At 38.1% G+C, this 18688-nt stretch overlaps 1 protein-coding gene across 1 annotated transcript; it reads right to left on the bottom strand.

Annotated features, from left to right (window-relative positions):
• Positions 1–240: 240 nt before the first annotated feature.
• Positions 241–17464, bottom strand: LOC114368241 (subtilisin-like protease Glyma18g48580). Its single transcript, XM_028325566.1, has 6 exons — positions 17366–17464; positions 17027–17133; positions 16827–16927; positions 1509–1664; positions 749–816; positions 241–378 (listed from the first exon to the last, which is right to left on the bottom strand). The coding sequence occupies exons 1-6, from the start codon at positions 17462–17464 to the stop codon at positions 241–243; spliced, it is 669 nt and encodes a 222-aa protein (XP_028181367.1).
• Between the last annotated feature and the right edge of the window lie 1224 nt (positions 17465–18688).

The raw sequence follows: 18688 nt of genomic DNA, 5'->3' as shown, positions 1-18688 counted from the left end.
TTTATATTTAATCTATCATTTAAATATTAAGAAAATAAATTTTACTATTAATTACAACAAATTAAGAAAATTGAATTTTACTATTAATTACAGTAGATTAAGAAAACCAAGATCTACAAAAAGAGACGAGACACATTCATTCAGCAAGATTTATATAATTCAGTCTGATAAACATAGAATACAATTTTTATTCTTTGAAATTTACACAACATAAAACAGAACAAACAAAAATGCCAATTTTTAGAGGACTACAAACCCATCAAGGGGGCATAGCATGTTGATCTCTTGGGCAAAACAATCACGCAGAGGAAGCACAACAAGAACTTCCCATCTAGCATCAAGATACTGTATATCTGCAGGTAATGAGTATCCTTGACCCTGTTGAAACAAATGATCATTCCCAAGATTCATAGATAAGGTCATAAGTAATACTACACAGTATAAGCAACACAATTAGATTTCATCGAGAGACAAGAGCAATCTGGACACAAATCCTAAAATCCACATGACTTATGGAAGGAAGCTGGCCTAGTTAAGCAAAATAAATAAGGCATCTTCAACATATCAGATATAGAAGCAGAGTTATAGATAAAAAAGGATATGAAATGACATTAAACAGTTAAAATAAAATTACATTAATCCCTGAGCCCAAGCCGCACCTAATCACTTTTTTTTCCAAGAAAAAAAGGACAAAAAGTTAGTACTGAGTAAAACATTTACATTTGTCTTTTAGTGGTTTTATTTTAACCCCCACAACTGTGATAATGTCCACGAGCCTATTAATCTTTGTGCAGGACCCAACATTACCCACAAAACCTAGAGAAACATACAACACAACAGGGACATTATGAATAGCACTTGTACACTTGTAGCAGTGGCACGGTTATATAACTTTATAGTTCCTTAATATAAGCTGACTTAGTCAACCACTCAACCATGTTTTATCTATATTTGTATGTGTGCTTATAACACAGTTACGTACAAACTACTTGTATCAACTTAAAACAAGTGAGCAAAAATTAGTAACAAGTAATACCAGAGACTCAATTGCCACACTCTTGCTAACAAGATCTGTCGTGGTGATTGCCACAGCAACAGAATCTGCCCCGTATGCAAGCTAATAAGATTTGATGAACAAAGGATTGAAAAGTAGACACATCAAGTGTTGTTCAGAGCTATATACTTTTCAAGGATTAAGAAACTAAAATGGTGAAAGGAAGGAAAAAAGAAAACTACACAAATACAAAGGTCATATTATAATCACACAAAAAAAATGCCAGTTCCCTGACATGATTGCATGCCAATTATACAAATTGAGAGTAAATCCCACTTTAGTTTTTAACATTTAAGTACATGTCAATTTAATCTTTGATTTTATTATTTTTGGACTCCTGACTTTGTAAATCTTATTGATATAAGAATGAAATTAAAAAAGACTACACTAATTTTACGAATAATAAAGTAATGAATTATAAAATAGAGTATGGTAAAGTCGTTATAAAGTTTACCTGTATCAATGTTACTGATGATTGTATTTTCACCAAATCTTCCCTTTTGCCATGTTGTGTTCCTACCATTTCTTTGCAGTCCAAGAAACTCCCATGAATGAGTAATGTGCAGTTTATGGTCTTTGCTCAAGAACACTGATACTGCGTTTGGGTTTTCTGCATAGCGGAATCATTGTTTCAACTAACTAACTTAAAACTCACTACTAGAAAAAGCTGATTTAACATCGGCGGATTAACATCGGTTTTGTCAAAAACCGATGTTAACGTAAACACGATGGCATAATTGTAAATAATATGTATTTCTTAACATCAGTTTTATGAAATCCGATGTTAACGAAGTGAGAAAACCGATGTTAACGAAGCGACGTTAACATCAGTTTTCATAAAACCGATGTTAACGTCGCTTCGTTAACATCGGTTTTCATAAGACAGAATTTATGAGGGATATCCATCCTCCCATAGATAGGCATCTCTGCTTCCATTTTGCTAGTTTAGTTTCAAACTTGCTGATGAGAGGCTGCCAAACATTCTAGCTTTTAGAGGTCGACCCCACTGGAATTCCAAGGTAAGAAAAAGTAAAAGTGAAAGTAAGGTTAATAATTAATATAAATGTAAGTCGAGGGGGGGGGTGTTTGCATTAAATGTTAAAGTGTTTTATGTATGGGTGCTGCTGGAATATTAATTACCCAGCATTAGCAACCCATTTTTCTTTTCTTTGTTTATTTAAAGTGTGAGGGGGTTGAGGAGGTTGCAAGGAGGAACATGTAGCCCGCAGCTTTGGCTTTAATATTGACATAAATGTACTATCATATAACCAAATATAAATAAAAGAATAGCATTTCAGTTGCTATAAATGCTGATTTAAATAGGCTTGTGTGTGTGTGTGTGTGTGTGTGTGTGTGTGTGAGAGAGAGAGAGAGAGAGAGAGAGAGAGAGAGAGAGTTTTCTCTTTTTGGTATAATGAAAGTAATAGAAATTTGAATTTATGATTCCATTCACATCCCAAGCTCTTATACAATTAATCAATTGTAGTGGCTTAAATGGCTTGAGTTATAGGAGTGTGTAGCAACTTGTGTTTTTTTCAAACCAGCTGTTGTAGTTTTTTGTGAAACAAAAAAAATACACAAGTTTATTATTTCATAACAATGAAATTGAACTGTTAAATTGAATTTCTTTATTCTTTATGAATTTAGCTCCTCTAATTAAAGCATGGACTGTACTTTATAAAACAAAATTACAGAGTAATAACTATTGATTATATAATCAATAGTTAAAAAAGTAATGGACCATTTTCAAAAGAAAAGTAAAGTCTTAGTACACCTTTTCACTTCTCTAGAGGTTAACATATTCCTACTTCAAAGGATTTCTCCTTTACGTAATTACTTCATATACATTCTTGATTGAGCCCATTTGTCTAAGTCCAACAAGCCTTTCTTAACTCCTATATCCTCAATATTTATGATCTACCTTTGTGATGCCACCCTATTTTGTTAGGTAATTAGTCCTAGTCAATTATTATTTCTATACAATTTATCCATGATTTATATTTCAAAAACTATATTTTAGAGGAATCAAATATGTAATTTATATACTTTTTGAATAAAATTTGGAATCCCAAATCAAATTAATATAATATTCTAATAATGTGATAAGGATTAAGTTGCCTAACACAAGGAAGAAAGTATATGGCAAAAAGATTAATTTGTAAATTCATTATTTCTATTAAAAATTTTATGGGAAGCTAATGCTTAAAAAAGGATAACCTGTCCTTGAGGAGCCTCCAAGTGAAAACTGCTGCCCTTGGGGGACTTTCATCTTCCATATTAATTTGAAATTCCTGACATCTGAACCTGAGGCATTGGTGTTCAGCATTAGTCTATAAGCTGACTTGGTGGAATACACACCACTAGATTCAACTTTCCAAATCATAGTGTCCTTCCCATATCTCTGGATAGAGATAGAAGTAATATCCTCCATAAAGTTCACTGCCAAATCATTTTCGTGGTCAAATAGATTCCTCCTCCATTAGAAATCCCATCTCCATCTATCTTCAGAGAAGGTCCCCATCTTTGAAATGAGGCTGTGTTGCTGTCTACTGATAATAAAAAGTGGATTGTACTTCTGCTGAAGAGTGCATTCTTCCCCAAGCCATTTTTTGGTGAAAGATATTGTGACCAGACTGATGATAAATCTTCCTCAGGTCCTTCCACCAGTATAAGCATCCCCTTTTATCTCTGCCCAGCTGAAACTGTTTCTAACCTCCATATTTGGAGTTAATGATTCTAACCCATAACTGCTGCTGGTCAGAAGCTAAGGCCCATATCCCTTTGCCCAGCAAAGCTTCATTGAATTTAGATATTTCTTTAATCCCCAAACCTCGTTCCTCCTTAGGTAGGCAAATAACATCCCATTTTACCCAGGGAATTTTCTTGTAGTCCTTATCTCCCCCCCCCCCCCCCCATAAAAAGTTTCTTTGCAATGCTACCAATCTATGAGCTACCTTTTGGGGAATCTTGAAGAAGGATAGGAGATATATTGGTAAAGCATTGAGGACCGAATTGATTAGAGTCACCTTCCCTGCCATGGATATATTCTTTTGTGCCCACTTGGATAATTTGGATTCACATTTACTGATCAGAGGCTCCTACACCAACCTGCTTGAGGGTTTAGCCCTAACAGGGATACCCAAATAACAGAAGGGGGTTTCCAATTGCCTACAATTCAGGGTTTGGGCAGCCTGACTTACCCAATTGACCCTACCTCCTATAATCCCAAACTGGCTTTTAGCATAATTAATCTTCAGACCTGAGGCCAATTCAAATCCTCTGATCATAGCCTTCAAAACAAAAACATTCTCCCAAGCAGCCTCTCCCATAAATATTTTGTCATCTGCATACTGCAAAATATTAGTGGGTTCCTTTTTCTTTCCAACCATGTAACTTCTATATAAGTTTTTCTGAACTGCTTCCCTCATCAATCCTGTGATGCCTTCTCCAACTATGTTGAAAAGTAAGGGGGCTAAAGGGTCCCTTTGCCTCAAGCCTCTAGTAGGAGCAAACTCCTTTGTAGGGCTGCCATTAACAAGAATTGAAATGGTTGCTGAATTGAGGCAGGTAGAAATCCATTGTCTCCATTTGGGACAAAAGCCCATTCTTTGCAGCATATAATCCAAAAAAGCCCATGAGACTGAGTCATAGGCCTTTTCAAAATTCACCTTGAAGACCATAACTGGCCTTTTGCTTCTACAAGCTTCCTCAATCACCTCATTGAGAATTAATATGTCATGAAGGATGTGTTTGTCTTTGATGAAGGTTGTTTGTCTCTCATCAATAAGGACAAATATAACATGCCTCAGTCTATTTGCTAATAACTTAGCTATCACCTTGTACATACACCCAATCAAGGAGATTGGTCTGTAATCATCAAAGGACTGAGGGTGTTTAACTTTGAGATTAGAGCCAAAAAAGGAAGCATTACTGCCTCTAGGGAAGCTGCCATGCACATGGAATTCATCTACAAATCTTCTGAAGTCAGTTTTCAGCACTCCCCAAAATTCTTTAATGAAATTGAAGTTGAATCCATCAGGTCCAGGACATTTGTCCCCACCACAGCTCCACACTGCTTCTTTGATCTCATGATCCGAGAAAGGAGCAATCAATTCCTCCCTCTGCCTCTGGTTAATTGAAGAGAATTGTACTCCATCAAGGGTGGGTCTGAAAAGCTGCGGTTCAGTGAATCTGTTGAGGAGAAAATTCACAGCTTCATTCTTAACTTCATTGGGGTTCTGAATCCATACACCATGAATGAGAATTCCTTGAAGACCATTATAATGTCTTTTGAAATTTATAACTTTATGGAAATAAGCTGAGTTGTTGTCCCCTTCTTTTAACCACTTAGTTCTAGATTTCTGCCTTAAAAGAGATTCATAAGCATTTGAGGAGCAACCTAAGGGGTTCTCTCTTATTGCACACCACATGGGATGGGAAGAAAATCAAACAAAGATGAAAAATTGAAAGGAAAATATATACATTACATTATGCAGAGAGTGAGTCTGTGGCGTACGATTTGCATTTACATGATTGTTTTGTTTCTGTAGTGTGTGGTGACAGCCAGCACAACAACACGAGTTTGTCATGTGCTTAGGTACTCGTGGTAGGCTGTCCTAACTTCTAAAAGCCCCTTACCTACCTCTTTGGCTGTCCTCCACATGTGTGTCTTCCTCAACTTGAACCTTTTTTGCTATGTCTATATACTAGTGGATAACATTTTTAAAAAGATTCAATAATAGGATTAATAACCTTGCCTCACAAAGGAGACAATTTTCTTGTGACAGTATTGGCAGACACCAACCGCAGATCCCGAGGCCATTTTGGAAAAGAATACATGATAATTAGTAATTGATTCTGTCTTGAATCGAGAGTGATCATAAAATAGAAAAACTAACATGCATTTAATTTAAATTACTACTTTGTTATCATTCTTGATGGATGTTCTAGCATTCATGAGTATTGACTTTGGTTTAATGGCTTCCATTTCTTTTAAAGGATTAAATCCTGCTCTGATATTGGATGACCATTGGTTGAAATGAATACCAAAATCCTTCTCCAAATGTGTCAGCCATGTCCATGACCATTGTTTTTTTTTTCAGGTTATCATAGACTACTTTTAATTGACATTGTTGTTGAAGGTCGTTTGGGTTATAGCAACTCCAGGTACGTACGTAGGAACTAGTATGTATATACTGCTGTTTCATTTAAAATATTATATAGTGGTGTTTGCTTTAAAATGTTATATACTGGTGTTTCATGTAAAATGTTGCATACTGGTTTCAATGAATGAGGAATTGAGTCCCTTAGGAAATGAAGCATTCACATGAAATTCTGCAATAAACCTTAGAATCTAATTTTCTCTCCATCCCCCACCTTCATCAATGTTATTTTGAATAACCACTCCCTGTTGTAATTAAACCTTATCTCCTATATGTTAAAACCAACTTATATACTTCAATTGTAATTAATAAAGATGCTTCCATTTTAACTTCTCAAAAAGCTGCAGTGAAAATTTTTTAAAAAACAGAAAACCTTCTATCAAACCTTATTAATTTGAACTTATGCTTGTACATAAGTTCAATTAATTTAATTTTAAAAGCAGCAGCACTTATTTTTCCACCCACATACTACAGATGTTGCAGAATTTCTGCCTTAAATAAGCTGCAGTGCTTATTTTTGTAAAAGCTGCAGTGCTTGTACATAACTTCAATTAATTTGAATCTGCTCTGCAAATGCTGCAGAATTTATGCCTTAACCAAATTAGGATTTTCCACCCAGAAACCATCAATTTCTACCTTTCTGGAAATTGGTCTTTCAGGGGAATCCCATCCTCAGCCCAAGCATCTTCCCAGAACAGGATTTGGTCACCCCTACCCATCTTCCACCTGTTCAGCCTATCCTCAAATTTCCTAATTATAGGATCCCACACCACCTTTCTTTTGGGATTGACACCAATCGGAATACCTAAATAGCAGAAAGGAAATTGGAGCAAAGCACAATTGAGGTAGTTTGCAGCATGAAGACACCACTCCTCAGATTGACCAACAGCTCCAAATTTGCTCTTAGCAAAATTAATTCTCAATCCAGAAACCAGCTCAAAACTCTTGAGAGTAACCTTCACAGTTTTGACATTTTCCATAGATGCTTCTCCAAAGAATATCGTATCGTCAGCGTATTGAAGAACATCCACAGGCACCTTATTGCTCCCCACCAAAAAGCTTGTAAAGCATTGATTTGATACTGCTTCCCTCATCATGTGGCTGATGATGTTTACAATTTAATGATCCTTTGCTACCTGTAATGAGACACACACAGATACACAAACACACACACATAGAGACATACACACGCAGACACAAACACAAACACAAGCACACACACACAAAGATACACACACACACACACACAGAGTCACACACACATAAAGAGACAGACAAACACACTGAGCCACAGACACACACACAAAGACACACACACTGAGTCACAGACACACACATACACAAACACACTTTCACACACACACACACACACACACACACACACACACACACACACACACACACACACACATAAAGAGACAAACACACACACACACACACACATAGATAAAGAGACAAACACAAAACACACACACACACAACTGTTGATGTCCTTGTATGTTCTTGTACGTCATGAATGTTCTTGTATGTCATGAATGTTGTTATATGTGCTGAATGTAATTTGCTATATAAATAATAGTTGTTCATGCTGAGTGAACCGTAGATTCCCGTTTGAGACTGAATGCAATGATTCTTGCGGATAGTTTGCATTAGTCATTGTATTTAGTCTTGAATTGTCCATTTGAACAGTTTGGGGAGACTGGTATTTTTATGTTAGACTCATTCGGTCAGGTTATTATTATTTTGATTAATTTGATGAAATTTTGGTTGAATGTATTTCAAGTTGTTGTCTAAGTGTATACTTGATTATCGTGAAATTCGTTTCACCGATGTCATGTCGTGTACTTGGAGACCAATGTGAAATGCTGCCAAAATTTACTCAAATTGTTCAAAATAATGCTAACCATGACGTTTGAGGCTAACATAAAAGACAGTCTTCCTAAATGGGATAGGGACACACCTATAAATAAAAAAGTGAGATTTGCATGCATGGATTTGTTTAGATGGATCAAAGTTGGATCAATCAAAGTCGCATGAGCCCAGAATATGAGGATGGCATCGAGCAGTTTTTGCAATTTGCTTTAGAAAGAGGTCGACCAAATGAAGAAGGAAAATATTATTGTCCTTGCATCAACTGTTTGAATGGAAGACGACAACTACTTGATGACATACGGGACCATTTATTGTGTGATGGGATGAAGAAGAATTACACGACATGGATATGGCATGGTGAAGTGACTGACTTGCAGAGTGGGTCCCAATCTGAACCGTTTGATGTAGAAATGGGAGATCGCTTGGAGGACATGATTCGTGACCTTGGACAAGAGTGTTTTCAAGAAGCACACGCCCCTGTGTATGAAGGATCGCAGAGTGATTCAAAGAAGCCTTTGTATACGGGGTGCAAGAATTCCTTAACCCTATTGTCTGTGGTGTTAAGTCTGGTTAATGTGAAGGCCAGGTATGGGTGGAGTGACAAAAGTTTCACCTCACTGCTTAAGATAGTGCACAATCTGCTTCCAGAGGACAACACGCTGCCTAAAAGTTACTATAACGCGAAGAAGATACTGCGTCCCATGGGTATGGAGTATCAGAAGATTCATGCTTGCCCCAATGATTGCATACTCTACAGGCATGAATTCCAAGAAATGTCTAAATGCCCTTTGTGTGGGACTTCACGGTACAAAGTAAAGGATGACGAGGAAAGCAATTATGATGAAAAGTCACAGAAGGGCCCGCCAGCAAAGGTTTTGTGGTATCTTCCTATCATTCCAAGGTTTAAGCGTCTTTTTGCTAACGAGGACGACACAAAAGACCTTACATGGCATGCAAATGGAAGGCTTTCTGATGGACTGGTTCGTCATCCAGCTGATTGCTCACAGTGGAAGAAGATTGATGGTTTGTATCCGGATTTCGGGAAAGAGCCAAGAAATCTTAGACTTGGTCTAGCCAGTGATGGAATGAATCCATATGACACCTTAAGCACTCAACACAGTTCATGCCCAGTTCTGCTAGTAATACACAATTTGCCTCCTTGGTTGTGCATGAAGCGAAAATACATGATGTTGTCTATGATGATATCAGGCCCAAGACAGCCAGGAAATGATATTGATGTTTATCTAAGTCCGTTGGTTGAAGATCTGAGAAAGTTGTGGGACGAGGGGGTTGTAGTGTTTGATGCGTTTCGCAAGGAGACCTTTGAAATGCGTGCAATGCTTTTTTGTACCATTAATGACTTTCCAGCATATGGGAATCTCAGCGGTTACAGTGTTAAGGGTCATTATGCATGCCCCATCTGTGAAGAAAATACAAGTTACATACAACTTAAACATGGGAGAAAAACTGTGTACAGTAGGCATCACCACTTTCTAACACCCAATCATCCTTACAGACGACTGAAAAAAGCTTTTAATGGAAGTCAAGATCATGATATTGTGCCGATACCATTGACTGGTGAGCAGGTATATCAGTGGGTTCAACACCTGAATACTGTATTTGGGAAGACCCAAAAGAAGGATAAAAGTCAGAGTTGCATATGGAAGAAGAGGTCCATTTTCTTTGATCTTCCGTACTAGTGTGATCTTGACGTTAGACATTGTATTAATGTTATGCATGTGGAGAAAAATGTTTGTGACATTGTGATTGGGACGCTCCTTAACATTCAAGGCAAGACGAAGGATGGCTTGAATACCCGTCAAGATCTAGTTGATATGGGTATACGATCACAGTTGCATCCAAGGCCTGATGGGAAGAAAATTTACTTGCCCCCAGCCTGCCATACTTTGTCCAAGAAGGAGAAGATAAGTTTTTGTCAGTGTCTTCATCGGGTGAAAATTCCACAAGGATACTCTTCAAATATTAAGAGCCTTGTGCAGTTGAAGGAGTTTAAGCTTGTAAGGTTAAAGTCTCACCATTGTCACGTGCTCATGCAACAATTGTTAGCCGTGGCTATACGAGATATCTTGCCAAACAATGTCCGGTTAGCGATAATTCGCCTGTGCTTTTTCTTCCATGCTATATGTAGCAAAGTCATTGATCCAGTCAAGTTTGATGAGTTGAAAAATGAGGCCGCAATTATACTATGCCAGTTGGAGATGTATTTTCCCCCCGCTTTCTTTGACATCATGATTCACTCGATTATGCATCTGGTCAGAGAAATTAAATTTTGTGGTCTTGTTTATCTACGGTGGATGTACCCGGTTTAGCGATACATGAAGATCTTAAAAGGGTATACAAAGAATCTATATCGTCCAGAAGCATCTATTGTAGGGAGGTACATTGCAGAAGAAGCCATTGAATTTTGTTCAGAATACTTAGAGAAAGCTAAACCTGTTGGGCTTCCTGAGTCTCGGCATGATGACAGAGTGGGTGGTAAGGGTTCAAGAGGACTGCATGTGATATCTCCAAGTGTAGAAGATTTGTTACAAGCTCACTTGTATGTCTTGAACAACAGTAATGAAGTTTTTCCATACATAGTTAAGCATGAAGCTTTAGTCAAACAGAATAATCCGAAAATGTCAAAAAATTGGGTGTTGAAAAAGCATAACAAGACTTTCTGTGATTGGTTTAAAGATACAATCTTTGCAGATGAGAATGCTTCAGAAACATTAAGAAAGCTAGCAGATGGGCCTAAAAGAAATGTTATAACCTGGCAAGGATACGACATAAACAGGTATTCATTTTACACAAAAGCACAAGATGACAAAAGTACAATGCAGAAAAGCGGGGTCACCCTAAGGGCTGAATCTCAACACTTTGCAAGTGTCAATGACGCCAATCCCTGTGTAGCTTCCATCCCTTACTTTGGGTTCATTGATGAAATTTGGGAGCTTAACTATGTGAAATTTACGGTATGTGTTTTCAAATGTAAATGGGTTGACAGCAACACCGGTGTGCGCACCGATGATATAGGATTTACGTTGGTAGACCTAAAGAAACTTGGTTACCACAATGACACTTTCATCATGGCAGAACAAGCTAGACAAGTATTTTACGTGCAAGACCCTTGTGATGAAAGGTGGTGCGTGGTTCTGCAGGGCAAAACAATTGGTGTTAATGTAGAAGATGATAATTCATACATGGACACCTATGTTAGTCCTTTGACCGCTCAAATCACTCCTAACATTGTCAGAGAAGAATAAGCTGACGATGTTCATGCTAATCGAAATGATCATGATGAAGGAGAATTGATTAACATCGTCTAATGTAATTTTCTGTAGAGACAGAGGTCACCAAAGCAATTAAGGCACAACTACTTTTTTCTCTGATTGAGGCATCGGTATTTTCTTTTAGATGGTATCCTTACGACTTCATCCAGCTAATGTTTGTCGCCAGTTTCATCATCCATCACCCTTTTCTTCTCTGTCTTCTCTCGTTTATTGTTGTTAAACCCATATTTATGCTTTCTTCCCTTCATGTCTTGTTTTATCACAACTTTAGCCGAATCTCCTATCTTCAACACAGTTGAATCTACTGTCTTATTCTCCAATGACACACTTTGATGTCCTGTATCTCTTTTCTTCGTATGTTCTAGTGCTCCAGCTTCAGAATGCATAAGGCAATCTGAATTTTCCAGTGATCACCAAAGGCTTCTGCATCAGCATTGACACTCTCCACCCTCTTTGGTTTATGCTTCTGTGCTGCATTCCGTGCTTCCTCCTTATAAATCTCAGATTTATTAGAGGTTGCACTAGAACGATCAGCACCAATCTGTGCTTCTTCCTCGTCTACCAGCTCAATATCTTTCCTTTCAACTTTTGTTTTGTAAATTACAGTGTAGTCTACAAAAGCAAAAGTGAAACAAATGATATTCAGCTGGTAGAGGAGGAACAGGCACGGATTGGTGCTGATTATTCTAGTGAGACCTCCAATAAATCTGAGAATTATAAGGAGGAAGCACGGAATGCAACACAGAAGCATAAACCAAACAGGGTAGAGAGTGTCAATGCTGATGCAGAAGCCTTTGGTGATGACTGGAAAGTTTAGATTGCTCTATGCATTATGAAGCTGAAGCACTAGAACATATCAAGAAAAGAGATATAGGACATCAAAGTGTGTCATTGGAGGATAAGACAGGACATTCAACTGTGATGAAGATAGGAAATTCGGCTAAAGTTGTGATAAAACAAGACATGAAGCGAAGAACGCATAAATATGGGTTTAACAACAATAAACGTGAGAAGGCAGAGAAGGTAAGGGTGGTGGATGATGAAACTGAAGACAAACATTAGCTGGATGAAGTCCTAAGGATGTCATGTACATGTGTATTTCTTAGGATATAGTATTTACATTCCATCAAGCATACATTGATTGTTCATTACATGTGATACACTTTTTATAACATGGTTGCCCCAAATCACAATTAAAAAGCACAACTAAATCACTTTCAGGGCACCCCTTTTGTTGGGTTTTTTGTTTTTGGAAGGTGGCACCTTGGGTGTCTTGTATGTTTTATTAATAATATTATACTTTTGACTTCAAAAAAAAAAACTTATGACTGATCCTCTTTTCATTAATCCTATTTTGTATGTTGTTGTATGTTATTATATAAAAGATCATGGGTTCTCCACCTGCCTCCACTCCTCCTCCTCCTCCTTCTCCTCCTCTTTCTCCTCCTTCTCCTCCTTTTTCTCCTCCTTCTCCTCCTCCTCCTCCTTCGGAAGCATCGGCTTCGCCATCTGCCGTGAAGCAGACACGCAAAGCCTCACATCTACGATCGCTGTCCACTAGACCACCAGGTGCTGAGAGACCAGTGGTGCATGTTGATCCTGCTACCGGGAAGGCCGACGGTCCCCACAGGAAGAAATTAAGAACATATTTGGGGATTGTGGCGCGTGATAAGGTGGACGTCACCTACGAGAACTAGAAGGAGGTCCATACTGCTCAGAAGGACCTGATTTGGGAGGATATTCAGGTATTTTTCTTTACTTATTTGATTTTGTTTAATTAATAGCCAAAAAATACATTATTGTAACAAATAAACTTTATTTCATGTTGTCAGGCGGAATTTGATATCCTAGAGGCTTATGACAGTAGGACGAAAAGGAAGTTACTACAGATCGTGGGGGAGAGATGGAGGCAGTTTAAATCAGACCTCACAAGGAAATGGGCCCTTGCAGCCGATCAGGACGGTGTCGAGGACACTGTCTGTGAGAAATACGACATCAGCAAGGAAAAGTGGGCCCAGTTTTGCCAGACTCGCAGAGACCCTTCTTGGGAGGTATGTTCCTTGCCATTTAAGTTGTTTTTCAAATAACATGATGTTGTTATACTTCATTCTACCAATTTCAAACATTATTGTTTAATTTTTTCAGGATGTGCGCAAGAAGGCACAGGCCATCCAGAAGCAGAATACTGCCCCCCACGTTTTGTCTCGTGGGGGTTATGATTATTTGGAGCAGAAGCTCCTGGCTGAGAAGACCAAAAAGAAGCTGGAGGAAGCTGCATAGTCAGGAAGCGTTGATGGCGTCATCGACCCTCTATCCCTGGTCAGACGCCACATAAAGTGGAAGATGGTCCGCATTAATAAAACAGGGGAAATGACAATTTAGGCCGCAAAGGAAATCGTTGAGAAGATTGTAAGTCATTTCCAACTAACCATTACAATTATATTTCAATATTTTGTGAATGCCATGTACCACTGTGTGTTTTTTGTCCAGGATTCCTTTGAGGAGCAGGCCACATAGGGATCCTTTGTCCCCCATGGACGTCAGGATGTTCTCGCCGCTGCTATTGGACGTCCACAGCACCCTGGACGTGTCCGTGCTGCTGGAGCCGATGTGACCATCAAGCAATACTTTGGATCGGCTCCACGGACGTCCCGCAGCGCTTCCTCCTTGCCTCCTGACGAATTGCAGCAGCTGACCCAACAAATCAGGGACCATCTAGAGGAGTGCATCACAGATAAATTGACGAGGTAGGTCATGGCATCCTTCAGCCACATGCAGTCCCAGCTTCAGTCGCAGATGCAATCTCAGGGACTTGCAGTGCCTCCTGAGCCTCTGGTTGGTCCCTCCGATCCTCGAGTGAGCACAAAGGGGAGTTGTGTTGATCCCTCAGGAAACGATCCTATGACCGGTGACTCTGACAAGTGTGGCTTGTACATAGAAGCAGATCCTGCCCGCCTGGTTGCCATAGGGAGAGTTTATGAGGGATCCACTGTTGTTCATAACACTCCTTTGTTGCCTGGCCAAGTAAAGGTGAGTGTGGAGGAGGTTACAGATGCAGATGCTTCAGTTCCTGTACCCACTGATGAGGTTTCCTTAGTGGGGCAGGCACTTCACACCTTCCTTGCTTGGCCGACACATCTGGTCAAGTCTTTATCACAGCAGGTACTTATTGTCCTTACTATATGTTTTTTCTTTTTAAATTAATTCATTAAGCGTGCCTCAAATTAGGCTATTTAACTTTGTTTCATGAACAGGTAGCTGTGTCTCCAGCAAAACCACCTTCAAAGCCCGATCCGGAGGTCGATGATCCGCTTTATCTGATGACATTGATCATCCCAGAGCTTTTCTTGAGGCCTTATCAGGTTAGATGGGATGCTACCGTGTTCGGGGTCTTTAATCTAGATTTCCCCCTCTACATAAAGCACGAAGACCTCTCCGAAATCGCACACGGTGGTCAATGTCTCAGCATATCAGTGTTACAGTTGTGGATTTTGTAAGTCATTTTATATTACTTTTAATTACCTAAGTTATTGCTTTCAATTCATAAATATTTAACTTTGACTTAACATAAATAGGCATCTAACTGAAACATGTATGTGAGTGGGGAATTCTGATATCTATGGATTCCTCGAGCCACAGTCCATTCAGAGGTTTGGGCAATCGCAGTTTGAGTCTGAAAGTTACATAAAGAGTTGGATGCAGAGTTCAGAACGCGATGTCTATCTTGGAGCCTACCTAAATGGGTAAGTCACAAAATAACTAAATTTAATTAATGTTTACTAATGTACTAACCCATTTTAGGTTCCACTACAGCGGACACTGGCAGATGGTGGTCATCCTACCCAAGGAACACCTAGTTGTCTGGTTTTGTTCATTGTATAACAGGCCAGACAACTACCTTAAGGGGATTATTAATATGTTAGTGTTCTTTTCAATACATTTGCATTGTAATACCTCATCGTACAACACCAGTTGTTAATTGTTACTCATCTGGAACAGTGCGTTAAAAGGTCTTGATGATGCTCCACAGCCTAAATCAAAGGCTTCTGCTAGGTGGATTGTCGTCAAGGTACGTCATTTACATAAAACTTCGACTTATATAAATTTCTTTATGTGTCTATACACTAGTTGTTTAATTAATATCCAAATTTCATTATGTATTTAGTGTAATAGACAAAAAGGAAGTACAGAGTGCGGCTACTATGTGATGCACTGGATGTCCACCATCATTTTAGGAACTTTTAGGAATAATTGGGAAGGGGTAAGTTTATTTCAAACAAAATCGATTTATTTATAATTTGTATTACATTATTAACTTATTATCATTTATTTCATCATGCAGTATTTTAACGATCCTAGACCATTGGAGCCAGAGAGATTAAAGGCATTGCGGATCCAGTGGGCGCAGTTTTATCTCCGAGTTAGAGATCAGGTCTAGGATTTAGGGACATTGGTTTTTTCCTCAGTTTACTTTGGTTTAACATTTTTTACATTTTCTATGTAATATGAACATTGAATTCATTTGATGATTGTTCTTTATGATAAATCAATTATTTGATGTTTATTATCATTAAAACTGCTTGAAAGCATAATAAAATGTTTATTTGCTGTGAATTGGCCTTGAAATTGCATTTGACAGGTACAATTTTGGGTTTATTGTAAAAATAGAAAGTATATATAAAAAAAAATACTTGAAAACAACATCGGTTATTAACAAAAACCGATGTTAATATGATAAACAACATCGGTTATTTACAAAAACCGATGTCGACATGAACCTTAACATCGGTTGTAATAGAAAACCGATGTTAAGGTTTGCATATTAACATCGGTTATTTGTATATAACCGATGTTAGCATTTGTATTTTAACATCGGTCATCTGTAGATAACCGATGTCAACGCTTGTATATTAACATCGGTTATTTATAAATAACCAATGTGAACATTTGAATATTAACATCTGTTGTCTACACATAACCGATGTTATACACAAAAAACTACACCAAATAAGTGTATGCATCATCAACGTTGACATCGGTTTTCTAGAAAAACCGATGTTAACAGAATATATTAACATCGGTTATGTAAGAAACCAATGAGAATATATTTCACTAACATCGATTTTTCTGGAAAACCGATGTTAATATAACATATTAACATCGGTTGTACTGCAAAACCGATGTCAACGTTCATCATGCGTACACTTTTTTTGCTGTTGTTCATTGTGTTTAACATCGGGTATTCAGAGCACCGATGTTGTCATATGTTAACATCAGTTTTACAAAACCGATGTTAACATCCATCCATTCAACATCGGCACTTTCAACATCGGTTTTAGAACCGATGTAGAATGTTCTAAATAACCGATGTTGAAAGTGTATTTTCTAATAGTGACTAGGTTATAATAAGAAAAAATTAGTACAAAAAACACTTGATTTTCTCACCTGCAATATCTGCAGCTTCTTCCTCTTCAAGTGCTGCCGCAAAGCCATTGATGTGTTTATTATATGAATAAATAATTGCTTCTTTGGCCTTTTCATGGCTGTGAATGATTAATATACACAACACAATTAATCAATTAATCAGTTTCTTCTAACCCAGAACTTAAGCTAGATTTAATGGTTTCATCAATTTAAATACCTTCCCAAGAATTGAACCCAGAAAATCATAATGAAAATGTGTGGCAGTTTCTAGGTCAATAGATGAAGGGGTTGGACCATGAGAATGAGCTCCCAAGTATACAATGTAGCACTATAAACAGCAAATAAAAAACCAACATCGTATCCTCCAAATTCCACTATTACACCCTATCTATAAAATCATCACCTCATTTTCAAAGGGAAAATAAAAAAAGATGAAACAAAGGGAAAATAAAAAAAGATGAAACAAGAAGGTAAAGGTAAAAAATGGAGTGATCCATTCTTTTCAGCTTGTCATTGGAAAGTGCTTGGCATCAAAAATGGTCCTCGACGACTTGGTTGACCTGGATGACGGCCATGGAGAAATCGCTGATGGCAAACTTTCCGATACCAAAGGAGGTCATCCTTGCATTCTCTTCCAGCAGCGACATTACCGGCGTCATCACTGTGCCAGAATGGCTTCCAACAGCGCGCGATAAGACTCATCAATGCATGAAGCATCCAACATCTCTCACAAGCCCTAACCCTAGGCCCCCAGCACCAGAACCTCTTTTCCCAATGGGGGCGTTCAGGAACATGTCGTAGAGGAGCATTGATAGGAACATGGAGTTATAGAGCGCACGAGTGAAAGGTGAATGGGAGAGATGAGATCGAGAGCAAGCTTCACATATTTGAAGCTTAACTTCTTCAGTGGCTGTGGCTCACGAGCTACCTTTAAACTTGCCCAATCTATGGCGCCGGTTCGGAAAATAACCGTCTTTGTATTGAATGGTTCGCATACTCTTATTTACAAAAAATGCCACCGGTCATTTGTTAAGGACGGTTTTAGTAGAACCGTCCTTATTCACGCATCGTAAAAAGCTTTTAATTTAGTAGTGATTGTAATGTTATTTCAAAGGATAATGAAACAACCTAGAGTTTTCATCACCCTCACCAATCCATCCCACCCTAGATTTTTGGGCCATTTCTTCAAAGATCTCCAAAATTCTTTAGAAAGAATCAACCTCCTCCCTTCTACATCTTCAACCCTCTCACACAACCTTATGTTCACCACTTATAGCTCCTCCACTTTGGAATTTATATTAGCACCCAAACCATCAAATACCTCCACATGCCAACCTCGGAGTTTTTTTTTCTTTGAAATTTTAGCTTCTCCTTAAAGAAATCTTTTCCAATTGTCTCCAAATCCTCATCTTGACATCACCAAATTTGCCAACAATTTTCTTTTCTCATTCAAATAGCAAGATGAGTATATATTGACAAGATAAAGATTGTTGCCATTGAGATTCAATACCACGCAACACCTAACAAAACCTTCACCGATATAAGAATACCTAAAAGAAAACAAAAATTCCTCCACAAAAATAAAATCCCCCCAGACCGCCCTCTTTGGACCATATATGATTGCAGTAAGCTCCATATCTTGGATATGCTAAACATAAAAACCATTAAGGTGACTTCCTTATAGACAAAGAACCCTAGCCAATTCCCATAACCTCCAAGCTATCTCATCATTATATAACTGTAGGATTTTGCTACTACTCTCCAAACTTATAGCTTTCGCCACCAACATTTCTCCCACCATAATAGGATGTCTAGAATTTGAACAACCATGTGTTTACACGAGTAGGTTTTTTATATTTACTCTTCTTAAAGAATATAGATAT

The sequence above is a fragment of the Glycine soja genome, chromosome 9 (genome assembly GCF_004193775.1).
Source record: "Glycine soja cultivar W05 chromosome 9, ASM419377v2, whole genome shotgun sequence".
NCBI classification, from domain to species: Eukaryota; Viridiplantae; Streptophyta; class Magnoliopsida; order Fabales; family Fabaceae; genus Glycine; species Glycine soja.
This window is presented reverse-complemented; position numbering and strand designations above follow the sequence as displayed.

Coding starts and splice junctions, on each gene's coding strand:
- LOC114368241 (XM_028325566.1), bottom strand. CDS start 17,464: ATGACGCCGGTAATGTCGCTGCTGGAAGAGAATGCAAGGATGACCTCC. Junction 817..1,508: donor CATCAGTAACATTGATACAG/GTAAACTTTATA, acceptor ATGTTTCTCTAG/GTTTTGTGGGTAATGTTGGG. Junction 379..748: donor ACATTATCACAGTTGTGGGG/GTTAAAATAAAA, acceptor TTGTTTCAACAG/GGTCAAGGATACTCATTACC.